The sequence below is a fragment of the Varanus komodoensis genome, unplaced genomic scaffold (genome assembly GCF_004798865.1).
Source record: "Varanus komodoensis strain SLA01 unplaced genomic scaffold, ASM479886v1 scaffold9, whole genome shotgun sequence".
Lineage (NCBI taxonomy): Eukaryota > Metazoa > Chordata > Lepidosauria > Squamata > Varanidae > Varanus > Varanus komodoensis.
The window spans coordinates 19,747,572-19,775,128 of NW_025336598.1; the positions used below are offsets into that span (position 1 = coordinate 19,747,572).

General features: G+C 38.0%; 1 protein-coding gene across 2 annotated transcripts in view; it reads right to left on the reverse strand.

Moving 5' to 3' along the window:
- PDS5A (PDS5 cohesin associated factor A) overlaps nucleotides 1–27,557 on the reverse strand; it is a 68,738-nt gene that overhangs the window by 14,942 nt on the left and 26,239 nt on the right. For both annotated transcript variants that reach the window (XM_044418234.1, XM_044418235.1), the window contains exons 3-21: nucleotides 25,987–26,190; nucleotides 25,333–25,419; nucleotides 24,842–24,939; nucleotides 23,150–23,276; nucleotides 22,132–22,212; nucleotides 20,101–20,241; nucleotides 18,584–18,699; nucleotides 17,682–17,776; nucleotides 17,003–17,148; nucleotides 15,361–15,512; nucleotides 12,592–12,705; nucleotides 11,014–11,095; nucleotides 10,382–10,430; nucleotides 10,156–10,295; nucleotides 8,310–8,425; nucleotides 7,757–7,862; nucleotides 4,676–4,836; nucleotides 3,961–4,084; nucleotides 17–175 (exon numbers count right to left, since the gene is read on the reverse strand). In XM_044418234.1, coding sequence (XP_044274169.1) covers nucleotides 17–175; nucleotides 3,961–4,084; nucleotides 4,676–4,836; nucleotides 7,757–7,862; nucleotides 8,310–8,425; nucleotides 10,156–10,295; nucleotides 10,382–10,430; nucleotides 11,014–11,095; nucleotides 12,592–12,705; nucleotides 15,361–15,512; nucleotides 17,003–17,148; nucleotides 17,682–17,776; nucleotides 18,584–18,699; nucleotides 20,101–20,241; nucleotides 22,132–22,212; nucleotides 23,150–23,276; nucleotides 24,842–24,939; nucleotides 25,333–25,419; nucleotides 25,987–26,190 — 2,298 coding nt within the window. The remainder of the gene's footprint in view (nucleotides 1–16; nucleotides 176–3,960; nucleotides 4,085–4,675; nucleotides 4,837–7,756; nucleotides 7,863–8,309; nucleotides 8,426–10,155; nucleotides 10,296–10,381; nucleotides 10,431–11,013; nucleotides 11,096–12,591; nucleotides 12,706–15,360; nucleotides 15,513–17,002; nucleotides 17,149–17,681; nucleotides 17,777–18,583; nucleotides 18,700–20,100; nucleotides 20,242–22,131; nucleotides 22,213–23,149; nucleotides 23,277–24,841; nucleotides 24,940–25,332; nucleotides 25,420–25,986; nucleotides 26,191–27,557) is intronic.

The window sequence follows — 27,557 nt, forward strand, 5'->3', positions numbered from 1 at the left end:
TGTTTCTCAATCTTACCCTGTCATTCATCAGGAGATCTTTTACAATGAAATTTGCAACTACAGATTTCATTGGTGATGCAAACTGGTCTGGTGCCAACATGGAAATGTGACCCAAAGATACCAGAGGAGTTATAAGTTGCTCTGGAACATCAGCATTCAAACTTCTACTTAGAGGCTAGAGAAGAAGAAGGAACAGTAATTATCTACTGCAAATCACCACAGTTTACTCCCAGAATAGTAAATTGATTTCTACCATTATTACTACCTTACTTAATATAAGTATAAATCTCAAGGTCTGAAATGAAATACAGGCTTTTCCCACTCCATTTAATATAGTGGTTTGGACTAAAAGTGAAACAGCTTGATCACTCTAAATGTAGAGCAGGGTGGCCCACCATGTGGTCTGCGGGCTGCATGTGACCCCCAAGGCCTTTTTCTGTAGCCATCTTGCTGCCTGGAGCCCCCACATTCCTCCCCCAGTCCGGATTCCAGTGATGGCATGGGCATGATTGCAGCACGCTCTCTTGAGGCCACCTACCCATCCTGCTCTCTTCTTGAGGCTCAAAGTCAGGTTGGCAGCCCTACAAAAGCTCACCCCAGCATGCCCCACACTGTTCCAGCTGACAAGCACATTGGCGATCAGGAACACAGCACCTTTGAACGTGTCAGCAGGAGCAGGCAGAGCATGCTGGGGAGGGTTTGTTAGCACAAGTACAAGAGGTTCAGCACACCAATTCCAAGAAACAATGAAGGGGTGGGGGTGGGGTGGTCACATGGAAGCATTCCTAAGTGGGAGAAACAGGGAAGAAAGAGATGGGCCACTCCAGAGGAGTGGTCATTGAGCTTGGGTTGTGGTCAGACTTCTGCAGCGATCACAAGCCCCCAAGGCAATCTTTTTCACTCAATTGGTCCTAAAATAATCATAAAATTAATTCTCCTTTGTTTAAATATATAGTGTATATTAAATTAAATAAATATATTGAAAACTCAGTATATACCCCCAAGTCCTTATGTGGTCTTCAAGGTACGAAAAGTTGGACTGCCCTGATCTAGAAAATTACTTTTTCCAGTATCTCACCAGCTATTTCAGAATGTCCATGTTATACACTATTTGCCTACTGTTAGGCACCACTTTTTGACCTTTAATACTCTTCAAGATGCAAGCATCTTACAGAAGGGAGCTATAACTCTCTCTCTTTGGCTGCCTTTAAGATACTATGCTTGCAGTAATGAAAGGATAATGTCATCATCATTTGGATTTAATGTTGTGTTACCTATTTTGGGACTGGGGATGTAAATTAAATTTAGTGCAAACAACAGGGATCAGTATCCTAGAAAAAGGAATTCAATGTTCCTGATAAAACTGGAAATAAGTGATGCTCATTTGTAAAATTGGGCAGGTCTGCATGCTTCACAGAGGGATGGCAGGTGGTTCAAAAATATTTTGTGAATAAAATGTTTTCTCTGTGTGTGTCTTTCTCCATTATTGCTTAGTGCCTATAAGCAAATAAACAGGAGAAATGGCTTACGTGTTTTCATATGCCAGAATTCCAATACTAATACTGGAGCCAACTTTAAATGGGTTGAAAATGGTCTTGCATTCACACACTCTTCCTTCCTACCACCAGGTGTCAGAAGAGTACTGAACTCTCCCATCTAGGGATGTGGGAAGAATCCAATAGGGAGTGCAAATTCAATAGATTTTCATGATTAACTCCCTACATACACAGATGAGTCTGGTTAGTTGGCCCCATGCTTACACCTACTCAGTGTGGGGCAGATTTCCATCTCTAAGTTAGACTTTGTGCATTTGTTAAACTACTATTAAATGTGTACAAATAGGACCCCCAAAACCACATGGCTTTAGTGCCATTTGGACAGATTCCATTGATTTCTGCAAATTAATTCATGCAACTCACAGGTTGTTTTGGAAACCACTCTTGTTTGGTTCAAATGACAGGGCCTGCTCTAGGGGTCTGTGATGGTTTGAAAACCACCCTAGTTAGGTTCAGACAACATGGCAACCTTAACACAACAGCAAATAATTATGGAACTGAGGTGACCTGTAAATGGCATGCATAGGGCAAGGAAAATAAGTCACTGTGGATTCTTTTTCTTCCTCACACTGTAAGGCCTGGTTTATATGATGCAACAACCCAGAGTGGGTTGTCATCCTTGTTTGTTTCAGAATGGTTTGCCAAGATGTCCAAACATGCTGTGGTTTCCTTAGTATGGCTGGTTAACCATACACAAGACACTCTTAGAATGCATGGTTTGTTGTTGGGTTCTTAAAGGTGGTCTACTGTAATCTAACAACACAGTGGCTTGATGAAAATGGCTATAGAGCTGCCTGATAAAAGCAGGATAAAAACCTGCTTGTCCCTTGTGATCTTGCTAATCATAGCAATGGCCCCTCTCTATTTATGCGTTGATATGACACTAGGCAACTTAGTCTTTCATTTTGTTACCTTCCTGGAAAGCAACAACTTTTTCTCCCATTTGAAGGAAAATGTACATAAATTTATTCCTTGTTTCTTTCCCCATTTTCAGGAAATTTGCACATATATAATGTGTGTGTATATGTGGGGCGGGGGGGGGGAGATTCACCTTCAGGAGATTTGAGCAAATTAAACTTTTTTCTCCCTACTTATGTGAAGAACTTGGACAAATCTGCAGTAACTATTTTGCTTAGGCTTACTCCATTTATGCACAGTAGTTAATACAAATAAGCATAATAGTTACTGCATGTTAGCAAATTTGTCAAAATCCTCCAAGACTTTTTTAAAAGTTAAATTTGCTTATCTTCCCAAAGTTTAAAATATCGATAAAGTAATTTCTATTCCATTAATGAATACATTTACACTCATTAGTGAAACAGGTTGCCAACGTGGTGCCACGTAGGCCCATGGGAAACCTGCCAGACATAGGCAGGAAGACTAAGGAGGAAACAAGACACATCGAGTTAGAGAGCACCTGATTATTTGCTGGGAATGTGTGAGCTAGTTAGTGAGCAACCAACCTATTGAGGCTTATTTTCATGGCAGTGTATTGTGACATGCAAACAAATTCATAGTGCTAAATGTTCATTAAATGTTACACAAATGCAGGCCAGTATTCTATGCTGGAGTGAAAATGTTTTCAGAATGGTGCAAGTCAGTGCCACTCTGAGGCATTTTTATCACAGCATTCTGAATATTCAACCTGCACTGAGGCACACATGAACTTGTTATGTGCAAATCTGACCAAGATGGGTTGTCAACCACCTCAATCACCCACCTTTGCCAAGTTCACATGTAACAACATGGCATTGTGTGGGGATGTGTGAAGAATTTGCTGGATTCCCTGGGCTTGGCTACTCAGGCTGAGTGCACTCAGTATTCATGGGCTGATTGCCAGGAACAGATCCTCCTACATACACTACACAAGCAGCATCCCTGTGTCACATGCAAGAGCCTTTGTTTATGATGCTGTACAAAAGAAGGCTGTTGGTAGCACAATTGTTGTTCTGCCAGCATTCATGGATTTCTGTTGGTTTGACTCATTTTCTAAAACCAGGACAAGCACAAGAGGAAGTCCACAAATGCTGGAGAGACGACTCTCCAGACCCTAACAGTGTGCCCCTGCTGCAGCTCAAATGATAAAAATGGTGGTCACTGCCATAATAAGGATCATCACAGTGGTATTCACCATCAGTGGTTTCTCATTACATGTGAACCAGACCACTGGAGCTCACAAAAGGGTTCCAAGGACCAATGGCAATTGGATCATTTCCACAGGTCATTTCCATTATTCCTTTATGAAGCACTAACTCCCTGTTATGCAAATAGTAGAACCTGTTGGTGCAACACAATCAGTAGCAGTGCAGCTGCCCATTTGGATGCTGCTCTTAGAATTATTAAAATGCTATTAACCCGGACTCCATTCTTTTGTGGCTTTTTAAAATGTACAAGACAAACTTACCTCAAAGATTTGTGCAAGTTGAACTTCTTTATTTGAAAAAATGGCATGTATACAGTGGACAGCTTGTTTTGCTTGGTGAGGTGTTCCTCTCTTTGCTTTCTGATGCAAGATAGGAATTAAGGTTCTGAACAGATTTAGGACAAAAACAAAATGTTACCCAAAATAAAATTCTTCTAGTACTTACATGAACTCATTCAAATGTTTTTGGAAATGTCTGGGGCTTGCGCCACCATATAAAACCATTATATCGAATTAGGACCATAATTCTTTCTGGAACAGTAGTTCAAATGAAATCATTATTAGGAGCCTCCTGCCCCATACACATGTAGATTTATATTAATGATATGGTAATAAATAGGTATCTTCCCATTATTCAACAGAACAATTCTTATTCCCACTTTTCCACAGAACTTGGGCTTAGATTTCCCTTCAAGAGGGGCTGTTTTCCCAAGTCAACAGATGGCTGATTCAAATGCAATTTCCTACTTTTAAAACCACTTTATTGGTATATTCATTAAGATAAAGATAATTAAGAAAAAGAGTAATATAAAACCAAGTACTCAGAAAATCTTCAATACTGTGCAACAGGAATAAGCAATAAAAGCAGCTATGCATATTTGCACCAGTTTTTAAAATCTGTCCAGTATCATCATGTTGCAAAACTGAGGCAACAGAGTATAATAAGCATTTTCAGTATGTGGAAAAATGCACTCACGATCTTATCTGAGGCAGATCTGTTTCTATTTTGTGGCCAGTGTTTCTGAATATCTGAATAGCTGCCTCTGCTACCTTATCGTCTTCCATCCTGAGGCACTGCAGAAGAGATTCATACGTCTCTGCAGAGTGGAACGAGGTAGGATGTGTGAAAGACAGAACCTATGGATACATATCAAAAGCAAAATTAATACATCCTTAATATCTGAGATAGTAAAAGGCTGTAAATCTAGACAATATATATTATTTCTCACATGAACTTGTGGTGGGCAAAATGAAAGGCGGAAATTTTCTTCTGAAATGCTAATAATCCTTGTCTTCAACTATTTAATCTTTTTTAAAAAGACTTCATCCCTATGGATTCAGAGGTAAGTTTGAAAACATAATGGCAACATTTCCTCAAGGTGTTGCCATTTCCAATGCTGTAACATGTAAAATAATGTACATATACTGATGTAATAATTGCACTTTTCAAATGGCCAGGTCTGCATGATCAGCAAAGGAAGAGAAAACATGGCATATTCTTTTTCTGTCCTTGTGCACATCAGCTGTTTGCTGCCTCATTCCAAACATCACTCACACTGTGCACAGGTTGCTGTGGTTTCCAAACTTAGTAAAGGAGGGCAGTACTGGTGCTTTCCAAAACACCTCAGAACCCTAGAACAAGCTAAGGGATGTAGGGTTATTTGGAAATCATTCATGCCATTCATCTTGCAAGGTCTAGATGGCATAAATAATTGGAATGAGAATTGGATGGCATAAATTATTGGAAATGAGGTGACATCTGACTGACACATGCAGGGTGGATTACAAAAACCTGTCTATGTGTCTTTTTGTGATTTGCCTTTGTTTTTTGTGTTATCATTTTAGAAATATGTTCAAAGCCATTTTTGAAGAATTATGAAACTACTTTCACATGCCCATGGGCTCTGAGTTTGCGTTTCTTCAGCCCTCATGCCACATAACAAACAGCTTTTAAAACAGAGAAAACTTCTGAAATCGAGACACTTTTAAATAAAAAGCAATTACTATATAAAATATATTCAATATACGGCAACAGCCATATCTCACAAGTTCACATGTCACAAAACCCACCCTGTGAATAAGCTACCCAAAAGACAATTGGGGTCAGCCTGGGTTGTCTGCCCACCTCCCCTTTAGTGTGTCAGTACCCTGTAGCAGCACCTATCTTGTTTTCCCTCTTTAATGTGATTCCAAGAAAAACTCACTGTAGTTTATTCTCTATTTTTCAGTTCCATGGAGATTATTTTTCTGCTACCTCTGATTTGACAGCTAACCCTAACCCTTTCAAAATCCTGAAGGAATACATTGGAGGGGCTGCCACTTGTTTGTTACCTCATCTGCAAAAAAATCTGTGTACATGTTTTGTGTTTCTTCTCTAATCAGAATTTCACAAGCATGCATTTGCATGAGTCTAAAATGGTATGCTTGCCTGGGCAATATCCCAGTTGGGGTACCTCCTGTCAAACTAGGCACTCAGGCATTGACTAAGACAGCCTGTAAAATGCTTAGGTTTTGAGTCTGGCTTTTCGTGACTGACGTAGGAAGATGACTTGTCAAGAAAACCAAAGCTGCAAGTGATTCTTGTTCATGAAAAGGTGGTTAGCAAGTAAATCTTCGCCTTCATGGCATGGTACTCAGGATTTTTTGTCAGACATGACTCTTCTCAGCTTATTCTTTTTTCTACCAAAACTCTAGGTGCAAAAAAGCCACTCCCTTTTATGAAAGCATGTTGGTTTGATTGTTAGCTGTCAAAACTCTGGTTCTTTCAAAGGTTTTTTTTTCAGGGACCCCATAAGTCTTCTTGACAGGGACATACAGATTCAAGACATACATTTGTGCACATTTTGGGCAGTCAGAAGGGGGGTGATGAACCAATATTCCACCTGGGCACTTTCAAGGGGATTTCAGTAGCTGCCACATTAAAGAATACAAAAAGTGGTCTCTGAAAAAGAGGGGTAAAGTGGGGGAAGGTGCCTTGAAATTATGAAGGGGACATTGAACCACTGCCAGGCACTCCACTGTGACTTGGGTATCAGCATGGTAGTTAGCATTGACCTGGGCAAGCTCAGCAAGAAAGGCAAGGGATTCCTACCACTCTTACCCACTGCCTTGCCACCTGCTTCTTGCAAGCCATGATTGGGTCAGTTGCCCAGGTTTGGATGACATGAAAACCTATTGTGGGTGCAAAAACCCCAAGAACAAGTCACATATTGTTGGGATGGCTCGTTGCTCTTGAACGAGGCACTGTTCAGGATTAACCTGGGTTCATAAAGGATTGTGGGGTGTTCTATAGCATGAACCCGGTCACAGAGTAAGGGAGAATCTGCTAAAAGAATACATATTTTATTGTATACAAGCAATGGATTTCCTGGAACTAAAATGTAAACTGCTTGTATGATTTAAATCATAATTTAATCTATTTCTTTTTATACCACTGCAGTTTAATCTGGCTTGACTTTGCTCTCTAAAATGCATGCATACCTTTCTGTCTCATTGTAAGGCTCAAGACTTGGTATGGAGCATCATTTTTCTACTAGTGGGCCCAGTTCTTTGGAAATATCTCTTTTTGCTTTTTTTCCCATTCAAAATCAGATATGATAAAATCTTCTACCATAGATCATTCTGTCTATTTCCAACAGGTCTTCTGAAATCATTTCTGAAGCGTCAAGTTGTATTAAGTACAATAATTTCAATGCACTCAGCTTGGTTCCTACCTCTCTCAAGACTTTGATAACCATTTCTTATTCCTCTGACTGCCTTTCACCTATTTCTGAACCATGACGTTTAGGCAGAAAAAAGGCCTACAAAGGATGACACCCTTATTACATTTATACCTAGACTGATACACACCTGCATTCCATTGCATTAAGCAATATACAGAGAAAATAAAATTATGATTATAGGTAGCCATTTATGTAGTCAATGCTATGAATTGGGAACAGGATTTTAAATGTTCATAAGCACTAAGTGAGTCTTTGAAAGAAAATGTAAGCAAATGGACAAGGGCATAGTCAGAACATTAGCTGCAGTACTACTTGATTGATTTTTCAGGGAGTACCTTGAGAAGTTCAAGCCCTGAACGAATAGCAGTATCAGGGCTTACACCCTCCTCTTCATCATCAGCTGTGCCTTCTATTGATTTATTCATTAGCTTTACTAATGCACTAAAACAAAAAAACAAAAATAAAAAAATCTTATATGTACACTCAATTATGTGAGAATATGTATCACATACATTTTCAAACAACTCTTTCTGAGCAAATTGATTACACCATGTAACTAGTCAGTCTTACACCCCCATTCTTACTTAACAACCATGACCCTCTTACTTATTCTCATAATACTCTTGGTTTGTGTCCAACTGTTTCCTGTTTCAAATTTAAATTGAAACTATATGTATATACAATTCTTCAACTTTCAATTGTACTTTAAATGCCAGATGTTTTGATTTATTACTCTGGATTTTACTAAACTCCTACAAGCTTCCAGTACATAAATCAGAACATAAGTTATTCTTACTAGTAATCAGACTATGATTACATTCCCTGCTGACATAATTAAGATCTGCACTGCAAAAATTACTAAATGACGCCACCCTCAGTCATGCTTACCTGATGGCTTCTGAGTCAATGTGGACAGGGGCAATTCTTTCCAAAAGAAATTTTACCATTTCCAGGAAAGGATTGGTTGGCTGCTTAGGATTTGCAAGTTTCCGTGCTATTTCTCTCTGAATAAAACATAATAAGAAGGACATTACCTGAGAGTTGATATAAATTTACCCATTGCAATAGGATGGAAGGGCTATAGCTCAGTCATAGAATACATGGCTTTGTATACACAATATCCCAGGTTCAATCCTCAGTATCTCCAGGTAGTATTAGAAATACTAAAGAGTACTGCCAGTCAGTGTTAACAGTACTATACTATATGAATCTATGCTCTGATTCAGTATAAGAGAGCTATGTTCCTATGCACTCTGAGTAAGAATGGTTTTCTTAAAAAAGAAAAAGACTCAAATGGCACACATTTCATTTACTACATTTCTTTACCACCCCACAGCCAAAGCTCTCTGGGTAGTTTATAAAGAATAAAAATCTTAAAAATACAATACTGTACATAATATAAAAGAATTTAAACAGACAATGCAGATAGTTCTTCAACAATATTGCTGAAAAGGGCCAGATTTCTCCCAGATGTTAGGTATGCAAACTAGGTGCAACATTTATCTAACTGTGCGTTTTTGTTGGTACCAATGGTTTGCATGGAGCATGTCTTTCCAAAAATGTATTCACTATATATCTATACAACTCACAATTAACACACCCATTTCGTTACTTTATATACCAGTATATAAGGTGGGTATGTAAGGCTAGTCATATATAAGACAAAATTGATATTTTGGGCTGTTTTTCTATGTTTATATATGTTAGGCCTATAAGACAACTCCTAATATCTCACGAGGTATCTTATACCCTAGTATACTGTAAGCTACTAAACAAAGCTTTCAACTAAAATGGTGTTCCCAATTAATTGGCATTAGATGTTTAAAAGTTAGTATTTTTTAGGCAAGTACCTCCGAAAACTGCAGTATGTGGCGGCCAAGGCAGACTTGGGATCAGGTGTGTGGCTGCATACAAGGCTTGCAAAGTAATGGACCCTTCCTGGGTGCTGCCCACTAGTGAGGGATTAGGCATGCAGATGCACAGGAGGCTCATAACCCAACACAGACGACAGTAAGGGAATTTTTTTCACCTGGAGTATAAGACCTCCCTCCACAATTGTTGCTTTGCTATTTTAGGTTTCAAGCATCATCTTATATGCTGGTAAATATGGCAACCATGCTTTGAAGTATATGTTTGAGACTTTAATTGCTTTGAAGCGTATGCCTATACAAATCTAAAAATAGCTGAAATAATTTCAGCCAAGTCTGCAGATGCACATCCCCAAAGGGTCATGCACATAGACTGATACATGCAAGGGCATCCTTATTAGTTGAAACAGTTGAAATGGATCAATGTGCACAACACAAGTGTGTGCTTGGATCAGATCTTATAATTAAATGAAGGAAGACCTACGTGCAGGTAGAAAAAATCCTATTGTTAGCTTATTGGTTATTAACAGGCAGGGTAGTTCCAATCTATAGATGTTTGTGCTTATGTGAGATAGCTACTGGATATGTATATTTATTGGAATGAGAAACTGTTTTTCAAGTTATACTTTACTTGGTGCCTGCCACTCTTTTGACAGGACAATGAGGATGAAGTTGTGCACAAGTATACTACATAAATATCTTTCATTTACAAGGATGCCTAGATTTCAACATGATTTTGCAGGTTCATTGTTATATCTGTCCATTGTTACTGGAGCACTCTTAATTTTTACCGTACATTCCTTTTCACGATCAAAATGACATATACTAATTATAATGAAAAATCAAACAAAACCCTTGATGCTTACCACACAGACATCTGCCTGTTTACAGGAACATGTAGGACTGATTAAGAGCTCAAGCTGAGAACGAAGCTTCTCATCATCTCCAAGAACCTGATTGAACTTTTTCACAAAGTCCTGTGCTTTCCCAGGATCAGGAAGATTTTCTACAGAATTAAAATTTGAAATTGTAGTTTGCAGTAGCAGCTTTTAAAACTCTATTGAAATGGTAACACTAATCTACAGTTCTTACTTGCTATGGTCATCAGCTTTCCAAACATAGCAGCACTGTTTGCCTCTGACTGAAGAAAGAAGTTTAGAGTGAGTGTTCACACAGAAAACTTGCCATGCAACATTTGCCTGTTCTGCTTTTATGAGTTATCCTGAGGCCTCCCCAGTCTTCTTCCCTTTTCCTCTGAAACACAGTTCCTAAACTGGCAAAAAAGTTCATTTAAAGAAAATGCAGGGTAGGACAAAGGGAAGCAACAACTGGCTCCACTATTCCTCCTGCCCTGTATAGGATAAGCCTCCAAGGTTGAGAGCTTACAGTTTGGTACAAGATTGCACCCTAAGTGTTGCTAGTAACTTGTTCTTGAAGGAATATTAGAAAGTTCAATATTAGAAAACAGTGAAGAAATGATTGCATATATTTTTGAGTGCTGTAGGTTTTATTAGTTCTATTGCAAAACTGATTATTAAGCTTTGAACAGCTTGTTATTTCAAGAAAAATTCTCAAACATAAAAGCAATATTAGAATTTGAAAAGCTTCAAATAAATATATTATTCTAAGATATAAACATTATATTAACTGTATTATATAACATAAACAAATAAAAACATTACAAAGTAAGAAATGAGTAAGAATTGCAGTATTCTAAAACGTACAGTGGGTTGTTTATGCAAATCTAGTAACTCCCGCACATGACTTCTAAGCATGTTCTGGCACTTCCACATTTCATTCAGTGCCCTGGACATAAAAAATAACAAATATGAAAAATACCACAGATTAAAGTGATTCTATAAGCAGCACAATGAGTTCTCAAGTCACTATCCATTAAGCACACTTTTTCTTGTATCCAACCCTTAGTAATTTCTCCAGCAAACAGACAGAACACTTTTTAAAAATTGTTTATATGTATAGGTAGATCTCAATTTATCTCCCTCTTTGCTTGGAAAATATGCATACACACACAAAGTTATTTAGTAATACTGAGTTATGAAACCATTATTATAAAAAAATTGTAGTTCAAACAATTAGTAACTTTGAAATATTTGTATTAACTTGAATTTTGCTAGGCAATAATTTTAGCAAACAACTTAAAATAGTAATTACATATATCAGAACGAGTCCACTATGAAACCATGCTGTGCTGCAAGTCATTCGACTTCGAAGTAAGCACATATGTTATACTTATTGGCTGAATCTGCACAACATAACAACCAATCCTGGCTGTAAAGCATGCTGAATTGTTTCACCAAGTACCCATGATGAGCCTAACAAATTACCAAATTCAGTAAGTCTTCTTTCTCTCAGACTCTCCAACACCTGCGAGTGTGAGCTGGCTTTGGCTCATCACCGCTGCCTCTTTAAATGCCCCTCTGCATAGAGAAAACCAGGTGCACAGCAAGTTTTTGCTATTTCTTTCAGAGTGTGCAGTAGCACCTTTGAGGGGTCTATGCCTGCCCAACTTTTTGTTTTTTTCCCGTGAGTTGTCCTCAGTGTGCAAACAGGAGTAATGACCAGTCTAAACTGAGACAATGTACAAAGAGGTGCCTGTTGCCCCTTCTGCATTTACCCCAATTATTGCAGAAGGAAAGCTCTCTATTGAAAATAAGGTATGAAAGATTGTTTACCAAAAGGGGACTTTTTGCAAACAGGACCCCTTCCAAGCAAGCTCCTACTCTTTTTGTATTTTCCTTCCTTTGTTTTTAGGGAGAGAGATCCCATTTAAAAAGTGGCAGGAGAGCAGTTTGAGCCTGCCTGAGCCAACAGAGGGTTGAAACGAAGGGGAAAGTTGTTCCTTTATAGAGAACAAAGAGGAAAGCATAAGAAGTGGGTGTTATTTGCAAGAAAAAAAAACTCCTCAGCAAACTATTCCTCATGCCTTTGTTTTCAATGGGCAGCTTGTTGCTTGTCTTCTATGAGTTGGCCATTGAAAGTGGGGTTGGATGGAAGGGATTACCATCCTTGGTTGGGACAAAGAAGAGGAGTGCACACTGTAAGGGGACAGCAGGCACCTCTGCACATGAGCTCTACAACACTTGCTTGCTTGTAAATAAAACAACCTATCTTTGGTGAAGCAGTCTCTGCTCCAGCAACATTACATTACAACCACCTATGATAACAAGCAGTGTGTGTGTAAAGGGGGGGGGGTGGTCCTCTTATGTGAACTAGGTCACTGAATGCTTAAAAATATTTCTGAAACTAACTTAAAAATCTTAGATGAGTAAATGTATACTCACTTAACAGCATTTGGGTCTAAGCTAGCATACAAATAATATAAGCACTTCATTCTCTCTTCTGTTTCCAAATTGTGAGGAACAAGATATTGAGCGAAAATTTTCTCCACTAATAACCTGCAAAGGAAAATACATTGAGGAACTGCTTATTTCCTAAACTATTTATTTCAAATTATAAACACAAACGTGGGTATAGCAACTGATTCCTACTATACAGAAAGCATCCCTTACTGCTGTAGAGAATATAAAATATCTGATAGAATCCCCCTTATTAAGATAATGGAATTAAATAGCCATAGCTTATTTTAAGCTTTAAAGGGAGCCCCTTTTGTTTCTCAACCAAACCAAACCAAACCAAACCAAACCAAACCAAACCAAACCAAACCAAACCATTTATTTCATTTAGTGATAAACTGAACAATGACATGCTCCTCAGAATAGTGAAACATATGAAAGAAAAAAAAGTAAAGGCTGTGGGCACGTTTTTGTGAAGAGATAAAAGACTTTCATAAGTAAAAATCACCAAGTTCCATTTTTTAAAAGAGACATATCACAAATGTGAACGAAATATTAGAGTAGGGATGGCTTGGATGCATCCCATGGTCTACTTTGATAGTCTCTAGGACTCTCTGTGATCAAGAAGAGAGAGAGAAAGACCCTGCGTACACAAAAGAGCAAAACTGTGTGGGTGCCGGGGGGTGGGGAGAGAGAAAGAATGTTGGCAAGTCCATAGTGCCATGAAGCCTGAAGAAGTGGACAGCCTGACCAGCTATTCAGTTTCAAATAATGGTGCTGTCCAATAATTAAAGAATGTTCCTGTTTACCTGGCAAAGTTTAGTCTACCATGCAGGCAACCTCCAAGGGAAGCATGATAGCACTGCACCAGACCAGATCTCATCTCCTGCAGTCTCTTGAGCGCTGCTTGGGGACAGAGGGGATAGGAAAGGGGGCATAAAGCCGGCAAAACAGTATATGGGCGGAGACTGGGCTGGAGTGAAATGGAATGGCTTGAGAGCAAGGCAGCACAGCTCCCATGATCACTTGCAGCTGCCCAAGCTTTGGAGTCTTGCCAACTCATCTTGCTCGATGCTTTTATCTTAGTTGCATCAGCTGCTTGTCCCAGGAACTAGCCTCAATCACCCAGAATTCTCGGTACATACATGGGTACCAATAGCAAAAGCAGCTACCACTGGCTTCCTAGGAAAAGCACATCAGGAATCCACTGGGGCCTGGAGCCAAAAGCAGCCAGGATTTGTACCAGATAGCTCTGGTACAAATAGAAAATGCTTGGCAACTCAATCCTAGGCATGTTGAAGTAAACCCAAATGGTTTAGAGGGTATTACTTCCCTGTAGGACAGCATCTTGGGAATTGAAGTCTGTCTGGAAGAAAAGGACTGTTATCTGTTACCCATCCAATATATATTACTAACAACAACAACAACAACTAGTAGTGAGGATGATGATGATTTTTAGATTGAGATATCTAATATCCAACAGATTGAGATTTGTACCCCAAAAGGTAGGGATTGACATTTCATTTATTTATTTATTAAAACATTTCTATGCCGCCCCTTGCCGAAGCCTCGGGGCGGCTCACAGCACAAATAAAATACAATAAACTACAAAAATAACAATATAAAATTAACAATATAAATATATAACAATATAAAAGAAGTTGCCTTGTTACATGAAACAGTAAAGGTTTGTGGGTGTATAGCAACAGATCCTCAGAAGCTGCTGCTGCCTTATTCAAGTCAGGCCCAACTCCTAATAATTTTTTCTGTGGGTCAGTATCCCAAACAGGGTCTATACCTTGTCTTAGGGTTCATGCTTCTCCCCTATATTTGTGGGCAAAGGTAACCTATGCTGCACTGCATACTGGGGTACAGAAACACCACAGCACAGTGCATTTTGTGTGTACATTGGTATGCTTGCATTACATCTGCTGGAAATTTATTCTTTATTTCAATCAATTATGTACTGCTAACTTAAGAAAGCAGTCAAGAAATATACAACAGATCTAAGACACAATAGTTCATTTCTGACTAGGGAACCTTCCTTGTGTTATACAATTTAAGCTTGAATTAGGCAAGCTAGTTAGTGCTAATCAACTATACCCAAACACCATAGATTTCCATTTCTGATTTAGAGGTAATGATACATGTGGAAGCCATAGTTAGCCCAGTTGAGTTTTTAGTAAATCAGAAATCTAAAACAATGGAAGGGGAAAGAAAATGCAAGCCTACAGAGGTGCTTCCAATTATCCAAACCAACCTTGGGGCCGTGCAGATGCTTTGGACTTCAGCTTCAGCAACCATGGGCTAATGGTCAAGAATGTTGTGCATTGCAGTAGCAAACATCTGGAGGGCACAAGGGCCGGTATCCAATGGTGTCATTCTGTGAACTCAAATAGTGCTACTGGATCTCCACCAAATCTTTTTTGTTATGTACCTGTTGCACAAGATTAATGCACAACTGTATCAATGCACAAATCCATTATTGTGCTACCGGAACTTCAGTTGGATTCTCCACTGGCACACATACTTTTGCACCTAGTTTTGGCTGGAGCAATGCCACCTACACTAACAGAATGACACGGCTGGATACTGCCTTAGGCTGGAGAAGGCTGATCCAAAGCGTAATTTGGCACTGATTCTGTGATTGCTCAAGTGAACAATGGGGAGTTTTATCTAACAGCTTGCTTGGAACAGGGCTGTAACTTGTTGTGCTTCACAGGTCCACCTTGGGAAAATGGCTTAAAATTGACTCACTTGTCATCGATGCTATTCTGATAATATATGTGCAAAAGTTTATCCTTTATCCAGCTCACTTTCTCTGCTGCATCCTTTCCAGCTTCCGCATGAAGACAGTATTTCTTATAAAGCTGGGCAAGACCCATCATTGCTTCTTTTCTTACTCGCCACTTAAAAGGAATAAGCAAGCATTTAAATATCACAATTTTGCTCAAGAACAGCTACATTACATTTTATATTAAATGTGAAAAACATGCTTGAAGTGTGTTTAAAACCTCATGGCTGTGTGTGCTAACTCTAGCCTAATGCCAATACTGTTTGCTGGAACGCTGGTTTTCCAGGGAAACCCAACTTGCCTATAAACACTGCTAGTGCTGTGCAAGGTGTAATTTACAGTAACAGGCTGTCAGGATGAGGTCAAGTCATCCTCATGCTCCGGCGGTAACACCCAAGCCACTAAGTCTGAGAATAATGGTGAAATGAAGGCCTGCCTGAAAGGACTTCAAGTCAAAGGGTAGGCTGGCCCATCTGGAGTGAAGCCTCAGCAACAGCAGCTGGGTCCCATTAAGAGGAGACTGTTAAGTTCCAGGATGCAGCAGGAGGGAGACAAGCAGGCAGGCAGGGGAAAGGGGCTGGAAGGGAGAGAGGGAAATGTTGCATGACACAACAGAAGAAGGAAAAGCATTCCCTTTGCAGGCACCTGCTCTGGTTTTCTTTGACAAGGAATCTAGAACTACCCAGCAGAAAGAAACAGTGTGGAAACAGTGAAGAAGCCTCAAGTGCTGATGAATCCTCTCCCACAGGTATAGAAAAGTCTTGCTACAAGGAGAAGTGTCACCAGAAGGACAGGTGCTTTGAACAAAGGGGACATTCTGTTGATGTAAAGTCAGGAAGAAGGGTAGAAAAGCATAAATCTTGCCCTGAAGCAAAAATATCTAGGCAGGCTGGGCCTCAGTGTGGTAGCTAGAAGCAAAGACTTACAAATAAAGACTGTCTTTAGAGTCTTGTGAATATGGAGCCTATGGAAGAGGGTGGGCTCCATGTACCTTTCCTTAAGGAATGGTGCACACTTGTATTAGCACAACACAGAATAATGCTCTAAGCTACCACAGAAGAGCCAACACTGTGGATATTTGTATTTAAATAGGTAGTACTAAAATACTGTAAGTAAAATAAATCCAAGTCCAAAAACATTTTACTTTTCCCAGAAGAGAAGTTTGACAGAATAACTACCCAAAATGTTAACCCACTTCTGTTTGGATGACTTCAAGGAAAAGTGATGGGATTAAACAAAGTAATAATTCAATCACTTGATGATTATGTTTCTAAATAACTAAAATGTTGACAAAAGACATCAACACCGGTGATAATGGATGCAAGTTGTGATCTCTCATTCAGAATGCAATGTTTAGAAAGAATGTGCAACTGCTAAATGTTTCAATATTGAGAACTCCCCTAATCCTTATAATTGCATATCTGGGTTAAAAGGGGAAACAGAGTTGAATGGCAGTATTTCAGTAAATGGTTTCATTTGTTCTAAAGCAACATTCAATGCAAAAGTATAAATAAAACAATCCATGAAGCCTCAAAACATTAAATGATTCATTTTCACAGCTGTGTCCATTTAAGTCAAGAATTTACCTTACTGTTATCATCTTACCCTCTTATCCAGTGTTCTTTCTCTGACAAAACCAAGTAGCTGGTCATTAACTAAAGACAGGTCCCTTTTGCCAGCAGTTATTATTGTCACAATGACATCATGCCGAATGGCTTCTTCTGGATCATGTGATCTAACTTTTAAGTACTCTGTTTGAAAAAGAAAACATTACCAGTTGTACTGAAATATAATACATTCATAAACCTGCATCTGAAGAGCAACAATGCTAGGAATATTAAAAATGTACAATGTGTTTAAATATGCCTAAGCATGTGGACTAATGTTGAAACAGTTTTCTAGTTCTAGTTGAACCAGTAAATCAGTGGAATTTACCTTCAAATACATGAGTTGAGGAACAAGAATATGGTAAGTTAACTAAGAAAGCAGATGAACAAAGAGTCATAAGATTCTATTTAATGCAAAGTTTGGTGCAGTAAACTGGAAGTTTCAACAACTTTAGATTAATAAAACACCTCATTCTCATTACATATGTGGGACAGTACATAATATCAGTATATAATGTTTGCCTTCAACATTACTTTTAATCCTCCAACTGCTTAACAAAATAATCAAGGCAGAGATTGGTATTCAATTTGTCATACTACCATATAATGAATTTCAAATGATTATCCCAGTGCTCTTTTGTGTTAATTATTTTATCCATTGAGTTAAGAGATCTTACCAGTAAGGTCTTTTGCTAAATCTGGATGGTTCATTAAACAATGGCTTGCAAATTTCACACTTTCTAGTCTCACAGGAACATGGATATCATTAAATCTGAAGGATAAGAAAACAGTAATTCAATCATCACCAAGGAGTGTATGTAGGGTTGGGGGTGGGGGGCAGCTATAAAGCAAAAGCAAAAACAAAAAAGACAGCAGCACAAATATATTGTTCCTAACAATTTCCAAGGAAGACTTTGGTGAAGCAGAAATGAATAGCTCCTGAATAACTAACTCTTCAGGAAGCTTTAAAAGCAAATGAATGTTTCTTGAAACAAATCAGAAACAATATATTTATATAGCTGCCTTTTTGATTCTGAAAAATATTAGTTCACATTGACATTTGTATTTAATATTAAACAGATAAACATACTGAATGGTGGGCACAGGCTCCAGCAATCAGTATAGCATACAGTTAGAAAAAGCAAGTCAACAACAATAATTGCACAAATGGCAAAATTATACCTGCAGTTAAACTACCATATGGAAAAATTAGGTAAAGTTGCACTGAAACTAGTTTCCACTATCCAAACTGTTTAAGATAGAGCAGAAAAGAGCTTTTTGTATATAATTCTCAAAAAAGAATTTACTGCACAGAGTTATTATTTCAGGAAAGCAACAATACTGTTATAAAAGAAAAAAGGCTACTCTTAGGTACTAGACAGCAACCTGACTCTCAAAACATGTTATATGAATTTCAGACATCTTTATCTGCAAACAAAGTTTGATCCAACAATATGCAGTGATAGTCTTGACCATGTTAAACCTAGTATCACAAATGATTTTTTTAAAGAGAGAAAAATGGTAGGAAACGAGCTGCTTCCAAAACCAGTGCAACTAAAATACAAAAACGTTTTCTTACCGGCCAAGAAAACACTGCCAAAGAGGACGATTCTGTGTTGCAAGGTCAGAATCTTTAGAACCAAACAGCTTAGCTAAAAGCCTTACAACAGCTAAACGTTCTTCTCCATCATTGCTCTACAGGTTGACAGAGAATAATAAACTGTTGCATAAGATGAAATGTACAAATATCAAGCTTATACAATACAGATATTGAATTACCTTTAATCCACAAAATAACCAAAGTCAAAAACAGTATTAGATGATTAAGTCTCTATGACGTTTTCTCTGAGCACGTATTATATGCTACTCCATCTGAGACACATAACATGTGCTTCACCCACTTTAGGAATGCTACTGGAAAATGGCATCCTCAGAAAGGTTACTCCAGTTTTAGCTGTTTAAAGAACTATTTACAGAATGATGGCTATGATCTATGAAGTGTCATAATACTCTTGCTCCACATTTCTGATTAGTAAGTACAGAATCTCAACATGCTAGGAACAGTTCAGAGGATGATTTTTTGCAGTTGTTACAACCAGGATAGGGATCATTCATGAGGGGACCCTGTTCTCAGAAGCTGTGTTCAATACACTTCTCCCACTGTTCCTGACCACCCCAACATAGTTCCTAATTGCATAAACACGTGTCCTACGACATTAAACTTTACTCCTATTTTACTCTTCACTGACCCTTGCATGTCATGTAATATTTGCCTTTGCCTTACAGCCCCCGTCTGCACTGGGTCTTCCTCCTGACACCCACAATCCTTTGCTGTAAAATCCTTTCTCAATTAAGCTGCCCACAAAAGTTCCAAGAATGACAGGAAATATTTTTCTCTCAACTTGTTGCTTCTAAGGTATGTGAGGTATTGTTGTGCCCTGAATAAATGTAAACTTAGTGCTGTATATTTCCAACTAAACACTGTTCCTTAGCAGAAATCTCAAAGGATTGATAACTCAATTTATCCTAACGAGTTAGCCATATCCTAACACCTTTTGCCTTATACTTTAACTAGAACAAATTGTTTTAGCATCTATTGGACAAAGATTGTAAACCAGATTTTTTATGTTGGTTTTAATGTTTTATTGTAATTTGCAATTTGTTTTCTTAATTGTTTTTTTTTTGCATTTATGATTTTGTTGTTGTAAACAACTGGGAGCCCTGTGACTAACAGGTTGGGCTAGAAATCCAATAAACAACCAAACAAACACGTATTTTAAGCATGGCCAAAGGACCTGTGCATGCTCAGCAGGATTTTACTGTTTTCTTTGCAGAAGGGTCATCTCCTATCACCGGTTTTGTCTATCTGACTCCTCAAGTTCCAAAAACACTTCACCATGCAGCATGTGAATGTACGGTTCCAGAAACAAAAATCCAAAGCCTCACTTAACAGGGAGAAGTATTTGCATGGTCCTTCAGAACCTGACCAATAGGTAACAATTGCCCATCACAGAAGATAATTTGTTCCTGAAACTCACAGCCTTATACTGGGGACCTCCACATATTTAATTGAAATAGTGGAGTAATTTCTCTTACCTTCAGTTTGAACTCAAGCTGTGGCATGACAGATAGCAATAAATTAGGATCAATAGCAAAAAGCTCCTGTATTAGATCAAATATATGCTCTGATAAATCACTCACAGAAGATTTTCCTAGTACCAGAACCTGGTTAAAAAACTAGGAGAAAAACATATTAGTATTATTTTATTTCTATACAGCCCAATAACTAAAGCATTCTGGGTCACTTAAAATTCTCACAAAATACTAAAAATACAAAATAAAAAGCATCATTATTTGACTACAAATGTTTAAATCAAAATTTAAGAAACTGAGTTTAAAACTCTTAACTAACATAGGTTAAAAAATTTAAAACTGGCACCACACAAAATGAAACGGAAGGGGAGGAAAAAGGGGGAAAAAAACAAGTGATCAAATAGCAGGACTACTAGAATGCTTCCTTCCTACCACATCTCTGATGCAGTCTGTTCATGTAAGTTTGCTTTTTTAATTATAAACAGTTGTTCACAAATGTTGGCTGACCCTAGTAGCCAGGTAGAATTTCTATTTGCCATCCATACTGTTCTTTCACCAAATCAAGGGAAGGGGATTCATGTCTAAGGCACTCAGATTCAAAAGAGCTTCAAAAGCAATCAGATGCAAAAATGTGCTTCTAAAACCTACTTACAAGATCAAATAATTTCTGTCCATTTCTTATCTTATACTGGAGCACTCTGACAATATTCTGCTCGTGTAGGCAACAAAAGCTATTATGATTGGCTGCCCAGAGCAGTGGGAGGAAGTAGGAAGAAAGTGCAACAGAAGAGTTGAGTGATTTTTTGGTAGCTAAGTAGCTGGTATCTGCTTAGGACATCCACTGGTTTTGCCAAAGGAGCGCAACATGTATCTGCGTTTCTATAGGACATGAGGTCTTTGCAGGAATTCAGTTGTTGGGAAAGACTATGTGGCATGACAGGGAGCTGGAGGAACAGTTCAAGTACTATTTATAATAATAAAACTGCCAAAGAGGTTTTCCCTATGGCTCTCAAGGATGCTGAAACGGAATGCAAGGAGGAACCGCAAAACAACAACTGGAGTAGGTACATACAACCCCTTTCTCTCTGATCAGTCCACAGTGATGGGCTTGGCCCCAACACAGGTGTTCACTAAATTTAAAAAATACAGTTGCCACTGGAATCCCCATGGATGGCTGCTTCTTAAACTAGGGCAAAGTTTAAAAATACACACAAAGTTTAGAAATACACAACATTTACTTACAAAATATAGTTAATCGGAGTATTTCTAAATAATTTTACCTAATCATAGTTCATGTAATCATATGACCTTTCAGTGCAATTGTCTTATCATAAACATGTTTATACTTTGCCTGACAATCTTACTTGAACAAATTAACTTCAATATATAATTTGTTTGTGGGCTGCAGGCTTTAAATTCAGTTTCCATCTGAAAGCCCAGACTTTTCTAGAATTCAGCTGCTATCAACATAAGCAGCATTCCAACAGGATAAACACTCCTATAGTTTTATGGCTTCATAGACAAGTCCCATTTTTTAAAACTGGACTTCAAGATTTGCTAAGTGACTTTTAATCAAGTATTTGCTTAGCAGTCTGTGATAACAGGCTACAGAAAGAATCAGGCACACTCTTAACACCACTGCAATCAGTTCTCTTAACTGCTGCTACTAGGACAGACTGAAAATCAACGTGCAGCCCCCACAAAATCCCTCTTTTTCAGCAGGTTAAGTCAGTTTGCCAAGACTGGCAACTGCCCTGATGTTATGTATCCGGCATACTATTGGCTGCCAGTCTGCCCTCTCTGAAAGGGAGGGAGGGAGAAGAGAATTATGCTGAGAACACTGTGGTCACTTTATACTTCTGTGATTCCCTAGCTGCATAAATAAAATAGAGTATAAACTGAGTTTACATAACTCCCGCATGGAATGGAAAAAGTGTTTATCACAACTTTCATGGCTTCAACAAGTCCAAGTGAACAAAAGTTAAGATTTAAGAAAGTAGCAGTCACTGATAAATTAATGCATGTATTACATACGTTAGCAATGCATGGCTCAATGGTCTGCACTGTCCTTTTCAATAGGACTTTTGCAAGATCAAATGCCTGTTTATTAAGGTTCTAGAAGAAAGAGAAAGACATATTAAGAAAAATTTTATGCTTTAAAATACTTTAATTCTAAAAGAAACTGTAAATCAACACATGCCCTATTAAGTTAATCTTCTGAAAGCTGTTGTCTTAATGCTAAGAGGCTAAGATGTACTGCAAGACAGAATCCACTTATATGCCTTTTACAGAGAAAAACCTAAGTATCTGTATCTTTCTCATGGAATTTGAGGATGCCCCTCCCCCCTCCATTTACACAAATCCTCATTCCCATATCTCCAGGGGGAAAGGAAGATACAATGCAGCTCAATATTAGTTTCATATATTGCTAAACCACATTAACCTATTAATTCAACTTCTCCTTTAGTCAAAAATAGAACACTTTGTTTCAAATATTTGCTTTAAAATTGGTATTTATCAACGGTTATGCATCCTGGCAAGTCTATTCATAAACTGTCCACTACACATACATAACCAAATTTGCACTCAGCAGGCTCCTAGTCACTCCTGACATTCTAACAGGTTTCTCATGTGACTACCACATTTTACACCCTGAAAGCTAGCATGAGTCTCTTGCAGGTCCCCATGGAGCCAGCCAGCCATTCTAGACTGTACTGTGAACACCTTCACTGATTCCTAGGACAAATGTTGGAATATGATCTGTCCTATATGAAAAAAGCACAGGGCAAAAGCATGTTGGACTCCCCCAAGTAACACACAGCAGTTATTCTGCCCACCAACTTACCTATGAATCAAATTAACACCTCTGCTTTCATTGAGGTGCTGGCATTTAGGTATATGAATTAAAGGAACAAATATAAGCCAAGGAGGGAAACAACAGGCTAGTACTACCTCCTGTATTTCTTTGGACAAAACATCTAATAGGACAAGCTACTGAAAGAGGGGTCAGGGAAGAGAGGTTGGTATGTTTGCTTGTTTTTACTTGGCAAACCTTGTGTGCAGGGATGAGGTTGATAAGAATTGAGTCCAATAGTTCTTGAGTCACTCCATCGCCTTCCATGATGATAGAACTCATCAAATCTAGCATGTGCATTTGTACTTTCTGGTTGTGGCTATTGCTAAACATTAAAATTAGAACATTAAAATTAGTTTAATGGAATTGAAAGTCTATTAACAGAAAATATTGTTACTAGATTACACAAATAAAGTTGCACATCTTTTACCACTTGTCTGTGAATAAAAGCAACCAGCTCATTTACAGATATACGTCTCTTAAGTGCAGTCCCTACTGCTCGGATGACTGGCTCCCCATGATTAACATCTCCATATGAATGAGGGTTACACCAGTTCTTCACTCCAACCCATCCACCCAATCCATCAAATTGTGATTTGTTTTCACTTTGCCCACCTTTAGCAGCAACATTAATTACCAAAATTCTGTTTATGGAGGGGGGAAAGATATATGTTACAAAGGCTGTTGGCATCCTTGCTCTCACTAGAATGTCTGTCGAAACAAGATGAATCACCAAGTTGCTGGGGTGAGGGTCAGGTTTTACTTGCAAATTAACAGTTCCTCCAAGTGTGCAATCCCCACCACCACTATCAGCCAACAGAAATTAATAGCAGCCACATACTTCAATGGGAGAAAGTAAGAAGTTGTACATATAAACTTATTTCCAGTTCTATGGGAGAATTAGAATTTGCCCCTTCAAATACACTAAAAATTGCAGTAACTTTGCTGACGGGGGGCCAGTTGTTATTCTCATATAACTCAGGTCCTCTACCAGCTACACTGGCTTCTGATTGAAGTCTGAGCCCAATTCAAGGTGCTGGAACTAACTTATAAAGCTCTAAAAGGCTTGGGACCGGGATACCTGAAGGAACATCCCCTTCCTACATGACCTCATGCCCCTTAAGATCAGCAGGAGAGGCCTTTCTCTGGGAACACTTTCTGAAGGAAATAGAGAGGGTGTCTACCCAGAGGAGGGCCTTCTCAGTGGTGGCACTCAGTTTGTGGAATGCGCTCCTCAGAGAGGTTTCCCTGGCGCCGACTTTATTCTCTTTTCAGCCCCAGGTAAAGACCTTTTTATTTAACCATCATTTTAAGAATTAAGGATTTTAGGTGTTTTAAGATTTAAGATTACAGTCGCATTTTCTTTTTTTCTTTAATTTTGCAGAATTGATTGTTATTTATGTTTTGCCTATTATTGTACTATTATATTCCTATTTTAACTATTGTACACTGTCCTGAGATTCCTTTATCAGGAAGGATGGGGTAAAAATATTTTAAATAAATAAACTTTTATTTTGTTCCATATAGCCTAATGGAAGTAAAGAATAACCAGACTACTTCAATCTGCATAACTTGCTCTCTCTTGTGCTTGTTACTTAGTTATGCTAGAGTGTGGCAGAACTTGAGGAATTGGCTTTCATACTCAGAGACTCCTCTACCCGATTGATTGGCAAGGTATAGGTTCCAATGTAATGTACTTCATTACAATATCTTCCAACAAACCAAAAGATATATTTAAATGTTGCTAGTATTCTATATACTGTAAAACTGCAAATAAAAATACCTATCATGTAATACTGGAATATACATTAACAAATCATGATTATTCTTCTATAATATTTTTAAAGAAAGCTGTTATTGAGATCACATAAAATTTCAAATCCAACTTACTTGATAACTGAAAAGAGAGTCCTAAAAAGCTGAATAAAAATTTCATTGCAATCTTCCAACTCAAAGCAGATGTTGTAAGATTTAACCCAAGCTAAATTCTACAACAAAAATAAAGCATTAAATTACCATTTTGATCTGAACTGTGTAATTAAAAAGGTAATTAACAGTCAGTACAAACCTCAATGATGTCTGCCAGTATATCAACCAAACATGGCAATACTGAATACTGATTTGCTAAATACAGTCAGTGCTCTATTTGTCATATATTTAATGTATAAATCTTGTGTTGTAACAATATCCAAACAACTTCACATTTTGACATATTCTCTGTGTGGCCTTGACAAAAATGCCATTAAAATAAATTAGGGTAAAAACCAGAAATACTTTTGTCTTCAAGAAATTCAGTTAACAAGTTATATTAAACCGCAATATATAAGCATAATTAAAGTGTTGCAGACCATGGATATGTGAAAAACTCTAGTAAAACTTACCTCTAGTAAGTAAAAGTATCTGTTAAACTGAGGACTTTTAGTGTCCTCTAATCCTTTTAATTGTCTTGTAATAAACAAGAATATATCCTGCAAAACAAAAACAAACAACAAACCAAGAAATCGTGTTTAAAGGACTCTGTGACATGAAACAAAATGACAATGAACCCTGCAAGTTCATTTCATTGTAAATATTTTACTTTCGATTAGGGAAAATTCACAGTGGCCTAGTTCAGAGATAATGATAAACCATAGGTTATCATTAAGGAAATGAGCCTAGGCAAAGCAAGTTTTCATGTGCTTCTTTATTCATTTATGTGATTTATTCCCCACCTTTCCACTAAGAAAATGGTGCTCAAGGAGCCTAACAACAACAACAATTTTAAATCATAGATTACAGTTTGTCTAGGTACAATTAAAACAAGCAACTGCAATTAATCAAAAATGGAAGCAAAAACCTCAGATCTTTCTTGCAGTAGTGCCAAATGGTCACTGCAGGGGAGGGAGGAGTGTGCAAACCCAAGGCTTGCCTACTCCTGTTTCTAGAACAAGCCACAATTTACTGTAAAATCTGAATGACCTATCAAATATCATTCTCTGAGAAATCAGCACACCAACAACTGGACCAGGTAGAGATTATCTGCAAATATGTTATACCTTGAGTTTATCATGGGAAGTGTATGGTGCTTCAGGGGCATAAATTCGAAAAATATCAGCCAAGCAACATGCTACAAGGAGACGGACATCTTTATTGGGATTCCTGAGGAAGAATTCTGATGCAAGGTGCAAGGCTAATGGGAGATATTGTTGTTTCTCATCTTCTGAGTCCTGGTCCATGTCCATAAATGTTTTTACCACCATCTAGGGGTTAAACACAATATTAACATTTCCAGTTTTTATCCAGTATTACGACATTATACTTGTAATAAGCATTACTGCAATCAGTGGTTCAACCTGTACCAACTTTAAAGGTTTCCAAGGGGTTACTAGTAAATCATCTATTGAACTGCATGTATTTTACTATAACTTATATGTTGCACTTTCAACACAGCAGTTCCCAGAGCAAAACTAAGTTAAAGTATGGTACAAAAGATACAGTACATTACAGTATAAAACACAAACTGTATTCAAGCAACAAGATAAACCAGCAGATACAATCTCAAATGAGCACAGCAAGATAACTTATCTTTCACTGCTTAAAGAGTGGGGGATGTATATTTTGGATTTTTTATAATTATAGGTTGTATTGTGAGAAAAATCTATTCATTAACACTGTATTCCACTGATTTCATTACAGTCATACCTTGGGCAGAGCATGCTTCCATCAGCGTAACTACATTTGTATTTTAAATGTTTATATAAATGTTAAATGTATGGGAACTGTTAAATTCTACTCAAATTGCTGCTTCATTTTTGAAAAGCATCTTGTAAATGTCCTTTCCTTTCTAGATACCTGTCTCTCAGAGTTTATATTCCCATGAACCCTGTGATTCAAAGGAATTAATTTCAAAATGATTCATAGTACCACAATGAACCTTAGAACACGATGTTTCATCAAATCTTGCTGAGGTTAAAGACCTGTGAATTCTGGCTTAGAGACTTTGCATATTGTCCCCTAAATGACTTGAAAGTGTACTGTCAGAAAGGAAACTGCAGAACAAGGCCACAATAATCATTTTTGTCACACACAGGCTAATTGACTATACTGCTAAATACCCTAATTTACATTAATAGATTTTCCATGGTGATTTAACTACTGATTGGTTTGACACTAAACAAGAGTTAACATTAGTAAATTACCTTCTGTAATCTGAAATGACACTTTGCTACAATGTAAAGTAGTGAATATACAGCTTGTATAACAGTGTAAATTTGCTGTCCCCTCAAAATAACACACAGCCATTAATGTCTAAACTGCTGGCAACAAAAGTGATTACACCCCTAAGTGAAACTCTCCAAATTGGGCCCAAAGTGTCAATATTTTGTGTGGCCACCATTATTTTCCAGCACTGCGTTAACCCTCTTGGACATGGAGTTCACCAGAGCTTCACAGATTGCCACTGGAGTCCTCTTCCACTTCTCCATGACGACATCACGGAAATGGTGGATGTTAGAGACCTAGTGCTCCTCCACCTTCCATTTCAGGATGCCCCACAGATGCTCAATAGGCTTTAGGTCTGGAGACACGCTTGGCCAGTCCATCACCTTTACCCTCAGCTTCCTTAGCA